Genomic DNA, 12,169 nt, shown 5'->3' with positions numbered 1-12,169 from the left:
ATCACGTTTCTTGTCACATTGTGAACCTAGTTACATTATTTTATTTGATTGTGGTGGACGTCAGCTCTGGTATCGGAATATTCTTTCTCTGGCTATTCTGCAAGGTTTGGAAGGCAATTGTTGTAACCTAGTTCAAGTTAAGTTATTGACATCATGGCCCTTACCGGGGCTAAGTCAAGTAGCGCTTTGAGCTGCAGCCTGACAAAGCTGCTAAAGTTACACGACGTGTGTGTGTAGAAGTAACGCCGTGTGATGTGACATCTCATACCCGTCCTTGGACCGATGCCTTGAGGTTTCTGCTGCACTCACTGCAGACAAAGAATGTCTGGGACAAAACACAGATTCGTATCCGTCTAATGTCTTGTGGCAATTTATCATGTTCTTTAAAGATGCTGTGACAATTGTAGGCATGCAAACGTTGCAAAAGCAAACAGATGTATCTTATGTCTGAACTGCTGTAGTCTCAACCTGACATTTGAGAGTTTTGTCATTGCAATTTTTCTCACCACAACTATCAGGTGAAAAAAACAGCTCAACATTTTCACAGGACTGGAGATTCAGCCTAACCACAATTTACAAGAAGTTCAGTGTAGAGTTCCCTTTAGGATTGTGGAAATGTTTTGTATGTCATGTTGGTGGTGTGGATTAAGGAAACATTTCTGGGAGTCTCAGTGGACGACTCGTGTAGCAGTAATCTAACCCTGCCTTCACCTCTTACAATGGCAAGTGGTGCCAAACAGACAAAGGACAGTTGGATTTTCTATGGAATTTGATCATTTTGTTATGTACCTGTGTAAGCAGGTGAAACAGGAAACTATTAAACACTTCCTTATGCATGAACTCCAGTGCGGCTCAGTTTACTCATAGTAGCTTCTTTGTGTTTGTTTCTCTGGAGATGATAAATGTCACATTTTCATAATTGCTTTAGGTACTTTTCTTAAGAATCTCTAAACTAAAAGTGCAATGGGCACAACTGTTTCATGGGACATCACAACTCGATTGCATTAAACCCATACCTTTGTTCATTTGGCCCTTAAGGAGTACTCAATGGTCCTTTACATGGTACAAAGAGAACGCAATAACAATGTAAGCAAGTCAAAGGGAAGACATTAGACATAACTTTAATGAATAAAAGTAGAAATGTAAAAATAAATGTGGTATTTGGAGAAAATAAAATAGCTGTTTAGTTGCTCTACAACTCAAGAACTGAGCAGAGGTACTTGTACTTAACTTGAATCGTGAACTGACAGTTAATTGTTTAAAAGTAAAAAATTTGATACCAGTTTGTAGATTGTCTCTGCAAGGCGCGATGTGAGTCCCAACTTTATTGTTTTCTTGTTTCCCACTAAGGTGTATCTTATTCATATTTAATGACTTCACTAAATATGAATAATTATAGTCATAGTTTTTTTTTAATAATAAAGATTTTTGCGTGCAAAAGATATGAATAGCATGAAAAGTTCTGAATTATTTTTTGGACAAAATTTGTAAATTGTAAAGACGTTATGCTGTTCATAATTAATTTGTTTAGTGATATGTGCAAGTTCATTGTTGAAACAATTTAATTGATCATGATGATACAGATTTTGGACAGACATATGGACAGACCTGATGCATCAAGTACTAGACATTGCAGTCAGCATAGTGCACATTTCTGCAACGTGTCTCCCATTTTCCCTGTTGGCCGACTTGCTTTTACTCAAGTAGTCAAGTAGGACTTTTCCTTGTAATAGGAAGTATTTTAAATGTCGTCCCCCACTAGCTGGAGGTGATGCAACATTACATTTAGTAACTGTAGACATGAGGCTGCGTCGTCAATGTCGCAAAATTAAAGTAACATCTTTCTCGTCTGTAGATACAGCTTTCAAAATAAATAATTTACCGAAAAATTACAAGCTATTAGCGACGTGTACCAGCTACGTAAAGGCCTCCGCAATAAAAAAATAATTGAAAATGTATTCTGGTTTGATTGTAGTGTGTTCTTTGGACCAGGCAATGACATAATGTGGTCAGTATTGTTGCTTTTCCTTCAACACGCTGACTTGACTGGAAGCTCTTATTTTGAAAACTCGTTCGCTAATTCCGGTTATTGTCTCGACTGACGAGAGGCTGCGCAATGCAGTGCGCATCAGAGACACGCTGCTGATTCAATCGGTTGAGCCAGTAAAGCGTTTGAAGAACAAAGTAAGTTATCTAACGTCAGTGTGTGTGTGTGTGTGTGTGTGTGTGTGTGTGTGTGTGTGTGCGCGCGCGCTGTACGTCTATCTCGTTTGTTAACGTTGGGCGGAAATAGTGACTTTTACTCAAACAGAGTTTTAAAATAAGTCTACTCAAGAAGAAGTGTTGACGCATAACTACTGGACAATTGTGACTGAGCTGGGTGTCAACGTGTCCTATTGAGGGAGACACAGCGCAGCGTGTTAGTCCACAGAGACCCCGGCACGACACCGCGAGCGCGTCGCGAGCCTGTGGCCCCCGTGGGCCTCCGTGGGCCCCCACGCGCAGAAGGATGCTGCGATGTGAACCTGTCTCACACGATACGGGAATATGAATAACACACACTAATACGTCGGAAGCTTTTCACCGTCAGAGCGAGTCCACGTTTGTGATCGGTAGGATATTTAAAGGAGCTCCGTGTTGTTTACAGCATATTGTGATCGGAATCACCTCTATGAAGTTGGGGGGAAACAACTAACAGGATTATTATCGGCACAATAAGTGAAAACCAGAATTTCTGGAGGTGTATAAATCCAATGATGTTCTGGGAAGCCCCTGACTGTTGTCGTCTGCCCCCGTCCTGTTTGGGGGCCGCATTATTGTAGACGTGTAGTATTGTAGGCTTCCTGAGCTGCTCCTCCTAAAGTCCACTGTAATGTCCACAGCTGTGCAAACAGATGGTCTGTGATCCACTGACAGGTGGAGGTTGGCAGAGGGGGGGGGGGGCCTCTAACAGGATGGACAAATCTCATGAGTTCAGAATGAACTACGTAAAGATATTTCCAATATGTGCAATGCATATGCCACAAGTATAATCCCTTGGTAGAGAAGTGGCAGGATGTAGTGCAGACCTTCTACACGGTAGGAAACTGGACGTAGTCACACTCACCCGTTGGTTTTTGGACTGCCATTGTGAAGCTTCAAGTTCGGCAATTGGTTGCAATCTTGGCTTTTGGCAACTGTTGAAAGTAAGTGAACCTATTTGGTATGCGAAGGAGTATCTTCAGCGCTGCGACCTGTCCATACTTGTACGCCCCAAATCATACCGAGCTTCATGGTCTATTTGACTCCAAATGGATTTAATAAGAACATCATGCTGAATTGAAGAAGACTTGAAACTAGACATTGAGATAAACAAACCCATGTTTACTTTGAGAAAAAAATCTCTCTTGATTTATTCCCATAGATTTCTACAATCAGACTTATTATTTCAACCAGAGGAGTCACGGGAGAAACAAACAAACTAGCAAAAATAAAGGGCTAACTAAAAACATTATTTATTAATATAGTGTTTATTAGACAAATGTCTTTGGCCAAATGCGATTGCATGCGTCATTTCAGTGGAGGCAGGGTCGCTGTTCTGGATTCCTGGGTTGACGTCATTCAACATTGACGGGGATTCAGCCAGGTGACGTTGGCCTTAATTCATTGTGGTTTGTGGTTCTTCAGGTAGATGAACACGTTTGTTGTGTTGCTATGTGGCGCAGACACGCACACTTCTGCTTCGTTCTTGGTAAAATCAGTTAAAGAAATCCAAATCCAAAGAACTTGCAGACAACGGATGATGACCCTTTGAGGGACCAGCTCCTCACTTCTCCTCACATTCATTTAATTTAGCTTTCTGTCCTCTGTTCTCATGTCTGTCTCTACTCTTCTACTAACATCAGAGTCCACTGCAGACGGCGCATGACTCCTCCCACCTCCCCAGGTGGTTGGCTGACTGCTGGTTGAGGAAGCGCTTGATTTGATTTGATTAGTTGTGCAGCCCAAACATTTAGTTTGTTTGCCACGGCATCGTTTTAGATGATCAGTGTTTCATTGTAGTAGTAGTATTAAACTGCACCCTAATCAACCTTCTGTCCCTCCTTCCTGTCCCTTCACACAGCGGAGACATGTGTGGAATCTGGGCTTTGTTTGGCAGTGATGAGTGTCTGTCGGTCCAGTGCACCAGCGCCATGAGGATCGCTCACAGGGGCCCCGACGCCTTCCGCTTTGAGAACGTCAATGGCTTCACCAACTGCTGTTTCGGCTTCCACCGGCTGGCCGTCGTGGACCAGCTGTACGGCATGCAGCCCCTGCGCATCAAGAAGTTCCCCTTCTTGTGGCTCTGCTACAACGGAGAGATTTATAACCACCACACGGTAGGACTCATGTTTTCTGTGAGACCAGCGTGTTGCCGCAGGTTTCAGGAGCTTCGTTGTGAATACTGTGGAGGGGCAGAGTGTGGAGGGAGGGGCTCATGGTGGCCACGTAGCAGGTTGCTGATGGTTCTATGATGGGGTCCGTTTTTGTTTGTCCATTCTGGGCTACTGTAGGAGGAGGAAGGAGCCCTCTCTAGATATAAACACCTCGTCTAAGTCTAGAAAACAACGATTCGTGGCCTGAGGTGTTAATACACTGAAAAGCACATGCTTATTGTGTAATAATCCCTTTCTGCCAGCATCACATTACACCTGTAGGACCTGCACATGGGACACAGTTACTAGTGGTCTTAGCACCTAACCCCGGGTTTTTGTGGCTAATACTGATATTTTAACTTTTTAATTATTTTATCGGCAGAGATTCCTCTTTCACTTAAACAAAATCGTTTGCTACGGCAATTTAAATGTTTTTTACATTTGATACTGTGAAAAAAAAGATGTGTGTGTGCGTGTGCGCTGGGGCGGAACTCCACTGTGTGCGACACAGAGAGCAGAGGAGAACAAAAACAAACCAGACATAAGTGTGGTAAAGTTTGTTTAACAAAGGAAGAAGGTTAAATGTTCTACACAACGGTAACTGCTGTTATTATCTACAGTGTTTTTGAAAATGTATAAAATATCATAATACTAACCCATAGCATTATGATTTCATTTTATTTTATTTTATTACTTGTGCACTGCTGTCTTGTCTATTGTTACACTGTCTACTGTCACGCACCAACCGCCATGTCAAATTCCTTGTATGTTTGACATATTTTGGCAATAAATGTTTCCTGACTCCTAATAGGGGTATCTCCCCCTCGCTGGGAACAAAGTGGAATGCATGAGTTTTCAGGCGGTGGAGGCGTCGCTCTAACAACCCGCCGGTGGGATTTCCTTTCAGCTCAGGAAGCAGTTCGACTTTGATCACCAAACAAAAGTGGATGGCGAGATCTTGCTCCATCTGTACGACCGCTTCGGCATCCAGAAGATGGCCTCCCTCCTGGATGGCGTCTTTGCTTTTGTCTTGCTGGACACCGCCAACAGAAAAGTCTTTCTGGGGCGAGACACGTACGGCGTCCGGCCTTTGTTTAAATTCATCACGGACGACGGATTTCTTGCAGTGTGCTCCGAAGCCAAAGGTAACAGGGTAGTTTATTGCGCCCTTTTCACGGCTTCTCTGTCTGCAAGCATTGCTCAACTTGTTGTTATTCCAATCACAGGACTTACGGACATCACCCATGCAGCAGAGTCCCCCGCCAACATCGTGGCCCTCCTCCCCGGGCACTTCGAGGCCTTCGATCTGAAGCCGAACGGAAAGGTTCAGCCGGTCCAGATGGAGCCGTTTCACTGCTGCACAGAAGAGCCGGCGCATGCCGTCTACGACGCCGTGGAGATGCTGCCTGCAAGTGCGTGTGAGCGAGTGTCTGTTCACCCGTTTGGAAAACCCTTTGGATGACCTTTACAGCCTTGGTGTCTCCGCAGGCTGTGAGGACGAGGCGGTGAGGAGCAACGTCAGAGCCCTGTTTGAGAGCGCCGTGAGGAAACGTCTCATGGCTCAAAGGAGAATCGGCTGTCTTCTGTCAGGTCATTTCAGATATGGAAAAAAGTTTCTTTATGTTAACCACATTGTTTCCTCACATCGCAGTTCATCCTAGCTAAGCTAGCTTGGTGAGCCGTGGCGATGGGATGGTTTTTCTCTTTCTCTATTATAAAGGTCGGCGCTGACCACGCGGTTATGGCAAAGCGTGACCATAAGTAGGGACGCAGCAATGGGCTGATACCGGTGTTCACAAGGACTTTTAGCCTCATACTGATGTGGTTGTAGCTTTGTTTTGCTGTTATTTATTCCCCTTGGCCAGAGAATCATAATGATAATAATAATAAAAATGAATAACTGATCTGTTTCAAGAACATTTCATTGGACTCTCCTTGTATGATCCCAAATATTAACAAATGCCCAAGCTTATTTGGCAACACAATTTAGCAATTTAAATGTTTATCTGTCTGCGAGAACAACTCCCGTGTAGTAGCAGCTGATGGAGAGCTTCTCTTTACAGCCGAGATGCAAGAATCTGAACACTACAAACATGCAGCTAACTTGTGAAAATTATTGGTAAGATAATAGAAGATACTGAGCAGCTCTGCAGCCCGGTGACATCGTCAGTATTTGTAAGGCTGCCGGTAGCCTGGATTTGGATATCTCTTGATGAGCGCTCGCGTTGACGCTCCTCCCTCGTGTGGCCTTCAGGCGGGCTGGACTCCAGCTTGGTCGCTGCCACGCTGGTGAAGCTGGCCAAGGAGGAGAAGCTGCCGTATCCCATCCAGACATTTGCCATCGGGTCAGAGGACAGCCCAGACGTCTTAGCTGCTCGGAAGGTCGGTTGTCCGTCACGGTTCCCCTCATTTCAGCTGCCAGCAGCCGGCTCAGCCGTTGCCGTGCGGAGGCCTTTCAACGATTTCTAAATGTGTTCTAAACTCCATAATACAGTAAAACAACTGCATTTATTAATAACTGTTATTGTGAAGTGTGACCCATTTCTTCTGACCTCTCCGCTCCGTGCGATGTACATTTGTTCCTTGAAAAAAGGACTAAGCCAACAGACTTTTGGTGGGTTTCTGGTCACTGTGTGCTCTGCTCTGGTCAGGTTGCAGCCCACATCGGCAGCGAACACCACGAGGTGAACTTCACTGCTGAAGAAGGCATCCAAGCTGTAGAGGAAGTCATCTATCACCTGGAGACATATGACATCACCACTATACGCGCCTCTGTCGGTGAGGCTTTTGTTCATAGACATGGTGTTTCCCCTATGGTTGCAGCTTTGGGAACGGGGGGGTGGGGGGGGTCATTGCATGACTTATTATGATGTATTGGAGGAGCAGTGCAGGAGTTCAGTTGTGTAGCCGCTCACGGCTTTGTGTCCACATCTGTCAAAGGTCGCCTCACATTTCTGCTGATCGATGTGACAAAAATGGGTCTGCTGCATCAGCTGCATCCTTTTCCTCCCGATTGGCTCTTTTCAATCACAGCGGAATCCAGTGAGATTAGTTCACTGACCAAAGAGGTCAACGGAGGCACCACACAGGACATCTAGAGACCTCAACCCAATCACACAGCATGACGATAGCCAGATAAATGACTGCAACGCAACCGTTCGCTATAAAAAACAAGATAAGATGAATTGCTTTTAAGCTAATTATTACCAGTTTAATTTAAGTGTAACCACATTTTTGTTAATGTGGTCATTTGTTATTTTAACAGTTAAACTTGTCACTTTCTGTCATTATTTATCTATAGAACACCTGCTGATATTCTGAGCCCGAAAGTTTGTGAAACAAGCAATGGCAGTTTTTTTAGCCGTAGCATAAGTTCCACGTTTGAGGACTGACGATCAGGCAAAGACGAGTTGCAGCAGTACAGCTGGTCAATCAGTGCGAGGGGCTCAGACCACGACAAGCTCTTCACAGCATCCTTTATAATTGTAGCCATCTTTTAAAGTTTGCTATCCACGCTATAATTAATAGAAAATAAAATGAACACACCTTCACTATTCAGTTATTTGTGGAAAATGACCATTTCACATGCCTGTATGTAAACCCTTCCTCCCTCCGCTCAAGGGATGTACTTGATCTCAAAGTACATCAAGGAGAAGTCCGACAGCGTGGTGATCTTCTCTGGGGAGGGTTCTGATGAGCTGACTCAGGGATACCTCTATTTCCACAAGGCAAGTCGGGATCAGATAAATCTCATTCTGTTTTTAACAATATACAGTAGCATATGAAAATAACTAGATATAATCAACCACTTTACAGTGAAAATTTGAGATGCAGGACGTTATTTTATTTTGGCCTGTTGAGTCCAGCAACAGAAGAAGAAACAGGGAGTTCTGCACCACAAGAACCATGAACCAAACACGTCATCGCATTTCACAAGCCAGAAAATTTTATTTAGGGTCCTAGAAGGAAGCCATTACAGCAAAGCAGCGGTGTGATTGGCTTACAGAAACAGTGCCAACATATAGTTGGTTCATTTAACACGCACGCCCCCAACAGCTGACTGCAGCGTGAGATGTGGAACCCTGATGAATGAACAGGGCTGAGATTGTCTTCCCGAACCAAATATTGAATGTTCCTTACGGCTCCACTGACACGACAGCACAGTATCAATAAGATTTGATGGTGCAGAGACTGGAGGTTTTACCTGATGTCATACCAATAATCCATCCAGTTACCCTAAACACAAATCCGGGGTGAAGTAGGTGCGAGGTGGTGAAGTAGGTGCGAGGTGGTGAAGTAGGTGCGAGGTGGCCGTAGAGGCGTGCATGTTTGAGAGGAGCCTCCCTCGTGCATGTAGCGTGGACGCTGACGTGGTCTAGTTCCTCCTCCAGGCTCCGACTCCCAAAGCCGCCGCTGAGGACAGCGTCCGACTGCTGAAGGAGCTCTACCTGTTCGATGTCCTCCGCGCCGACCGCACCACTGCTGCACACGGGTAAACCCCCCACCCCCACGGAAATGACTTCAAGAGATGACTTATAATTGCACTGATGGATATTAGTGCCACAGATTGTTGTTGTCTGCCTTGCACACATGAAATGAAAAATGCATTTATAATTAAAGGCAACATGTAATTGATTATACCTTTTTTAATAGTGGCCTAAATATCTGCAGTAATGGAATCCAAGGCAATGCTGGTTTTAACTGAATCAAAAATGAAGATAATATACAATGATGACCAGTGAAAAGTTCAGTTTTTATCCAAATGTCTAATAGCCCTTTCACTTCATCAGTCAAGTGTTATTGAGATGTCTCTGCTCTGCTTTCCTTCCTTCAGTCTGGAGCTCCGAGTGCCGTTCCTGGACCACAGATTCACGGCCTACTACCTCTCCCTGCCTGAGGAGATGAGGACCCCCAAGGTCGGTTACTGTGCGTACCTCACCGTACAACTCCTGAAGTGATAATAACGCTCCCCTGTCTCAAGCAGCACGGCGTGGAGAAGCATCTCCTCAGAGACTCCTTCAAAGACCTCAACCTGATCCCGGATGAGATCCTGTGGAGGCGCAAAGAGGCCTTCAGCGACGGAATGATGTCTGTGAAGAAGTCGTGGTACGTGTGCCTGCAGGAGCACCTGGAGTCCATGGTACGTGTGAGCGTAACACCGGTCTTTAGCTTCGACAGTTAGTTCAGGTTTACGGTCTTCATGCACAGCGAGCTTGACCAATAACGGCCAAAGCAAAGGCCTTTATTCTTAGTCTGTGTAAGGAAGGACGTTTGATCTATTTGGTTTATTTACAATATTCGTGTTTGTGCAGAACTAACGCTGCTATGACCACAGTTCATTTGGCCATCCTGTGTCGTAAAATGGAAATAATAAATTCTGAGAATTCTTGTTAAAACATTCCGATGGCTTCAGGGGGCGAGTGTCCTTTTTGATGCCACCACTAGGAGACCTCCTAGTCAAACATTTCGGAAGGTGTTAAATGAATATGATACCAGGAGTGTTTCTGCTGGGAGAAAAATAACAAAATGTGTCATTGAAGTCACGTCCGCGATGCCTTTATCTGATATAGTTATAGTATAAGTAGTATAATAGTTAGATAAAAACACTAATTTAAGTGCGTGAGTATTTTGGACAAAAAGGCTAGTTTGTCGTCAGATGATTCTGAAACCACAAGTCATGTACGGCGCGTGTAAACGGAGCCGGGTCTGCATGGTGGATGCACCAGCACAGCTGCAGGAGCAGTGGGGGATTTGGGATGGAAATATCTTTCAGGGCATTGTATTATTAAAGAGACCTCGGATAATTATCCATTTAGCGATAAGCAAAACATTTGAACGCTTGTGTTCCGATGTACGCAGACAGAGTCCGTTCTGTTCTCTGTTCTCTGTGTGTGTGTGTGTGTGAGTGTGTGTAAGACCTGCGCTCTGTCGTCTCTCAGGTGAACGATGACCAGATGGAGAAGGCTCACCAGACGTTCCCTCACAACCCGCCGCCCTCCAAAGAGGCCTACTACTTCCGACAGGTGTTTGAGAAGCGCTACCCGGGCCAGGCCGAGTGGCTCTCCCACTACTGGATGCCCCGCTGGGCGGACGCCAGCGACCCGTCGGCCCGCACCCTGGCCCTCTACACGCCCGATAAAGACCAGTGATCCGTGTGCGTCCTGCTCGGGTTCTGCCTATTTGGTCGCGTCCTAGCCGCCAGTGGGACGCTGTTTGTCAAGCTTAGCTTAGCTTTAGTAACCATTTGACAAACCTAGGGTCGCTTTTATAGCCGGCGTGTTCTCACAAAACGGGGTCGGAAAGAGGCGAGCGCCACTTCCGACATTGTGACGTGTAGAAGCAGGCTGCAGGAGGATGTGTGCACTTGTAGAGGCAGATGGCGACGTGGGGAACTGAAGCCGGGTTGTAGGAGTGAAATGTCATTACATTGAGTTTTATTCTCTTTATCATTAACAGTCAAACCAGCAGGTGTCTTTGTGCTTTTACTAGTGAGCAATAACTACAGCCGCATTTAAAAAAAAATCATAATATAAAACCAACAAGAAACTCAAATCAAATTGTGTTTAATAATCTATCCAACAACAACAACAACAGCTGTGAGATAAAGAAAGACCGATCACAACCGGTTCTCCTCAAGTCTGCAGTGAACACAACTTCCTTGATTCATTTATGAGGACAGCATCGAGTACACAGAGATATCTAATCAGCTGTCACTCACGCTGCCTCCTGACTGTAAACCCACTGTAGTCGTAGCGGTTTGTATTTCATACAATACAAGGTCTAATCTAAGGATTTCATTCAGTATTTGTTATTTCAATGTTGGGCTTGTTGTACACTAGTTGTTAATTTTACTATCTGATTCGTATTGGGAGAAGTGAATAAACTCTGTTGTACTTTCCTGTGATTCCTTTGTGTACCGTGATGATGGCTGCGCCAACTTAATGGTAATAGTACCTTGACTGTTGATTTCAATCATGAGACTGAACGTATAGTTGTGTTGTCGGTCCCTGACCTCAGGGTGCTGCCTCGTTATTTATTATGTTGGGAAAGGGATTCATGCTAACTAATCAACCTGAACAAAGTGAATCTACTGCAGCCTCATCAAGCTGCTGAGGGCCGAAGCCTCACAAACGTCAACACGATACAGACATCTACACACATCACAACACCCTGCTCCCTCTCTGCCAATCACAGGCGCCCTCATACCTGGACCCACCCCCATAGGTGGCTAGGATGATTGACAGGATGAACTCCTAAGCTCTGTAACTGCAATAACTATTATTCTCATCTACAACAATTTCTAACAGACAGGTCACTCAGTCCGACACAATACTTTCATACAGTGTGCACACTGGACAACTGATAGTTGTGTGGCAGCTCGTAGGAGGAGAATATGAAAGAATGGTTCATTCAAATTGAAATATCTCAGCATCTATTGTCAGACAGTTGGTCACTGTAGGAGAAATGGACTTTAGAATTACCTCAATACAAAAAGGCCTAATGTCAGCCATGTTTTATTTATTTCCCACAAATATGGGGCCTGAAGTTCTGTGATTAATTGTAATCATATGTATATATATATATATATATATATATATATATATATATATATATATATGATTACAATTAATATGATTACAATTAATCATATATATAGCTCCAGATGTGACTGAGCAGCTGCAGTGAAGCACGGCTTGAGTGGAATGAGTCTCCGTGTTCACGGTCCATCCCGATTGGTTACACGGTGTCATGGTGGCTTTAGAGCGATATTTTAA

The 12,169-nt window shown here is 44.5% G+C and overlaps 1 protein-coding gene across 1 annotated transcript; it reads left to right on the top strand.

Annotated features, from left to right (window-relative positions):
- Positions 1 to 2,028: 2,028 nt before the first annotated feature.
- On the top strand, positions 2,029 to 11,292 carry asns (asparagine synthetase). The gene is made up of 12 exons (XM_040189159.2): positions 2,029 to 2,184; positions 4,103 to 4,358; positions 5,302 to 5,539; positions 5,621 to 5,806; positions 5,883 to 5,984; positions 6,649 to 6,776; positions 7,046 to 7,172; positions 8,016 to 8,122; positions 8,786 to 8,886; positions 9,229 to 9,310; positions 9,379 to 9,534; positions 10,334 to 11,292. The coding sequence occupies exons 2-12, from the start codon at positions 4,110 to 4,112 to the stop codon at positions 10,541 to 10,543; spliced, it is 1,686 nt and encodes a 561-aa protein (XP_040045093.1). The 5' UTR covers positions 2,029 to 2,184; positions 4,103 to 4,109; the 3' UTR covers positions 10,544 to 11,292.
- Positions 11,293 to 12,169: the final 877 nt, after the last annotated feature.

The sequence above is a fragment of the Gasterosteus aculeatus genome, chromosome 10 (genome assembly GCF_964276395.1).
Source record: "Gasterosteus aculeatus chromosome 10, fGasAcu3.hap1.1, whole genome shotgun sequence".
Classification (NCBI taxonomy): Eukaryota; Metazoa; Chordata; class Actinopteri; order Perciformes; family Gasterosteidae; genus Gasterosteus; species Gasterosteus aculeatus.
This window is presented reverse-complemented; position numbering and strand designations above follow the sequence as displayed.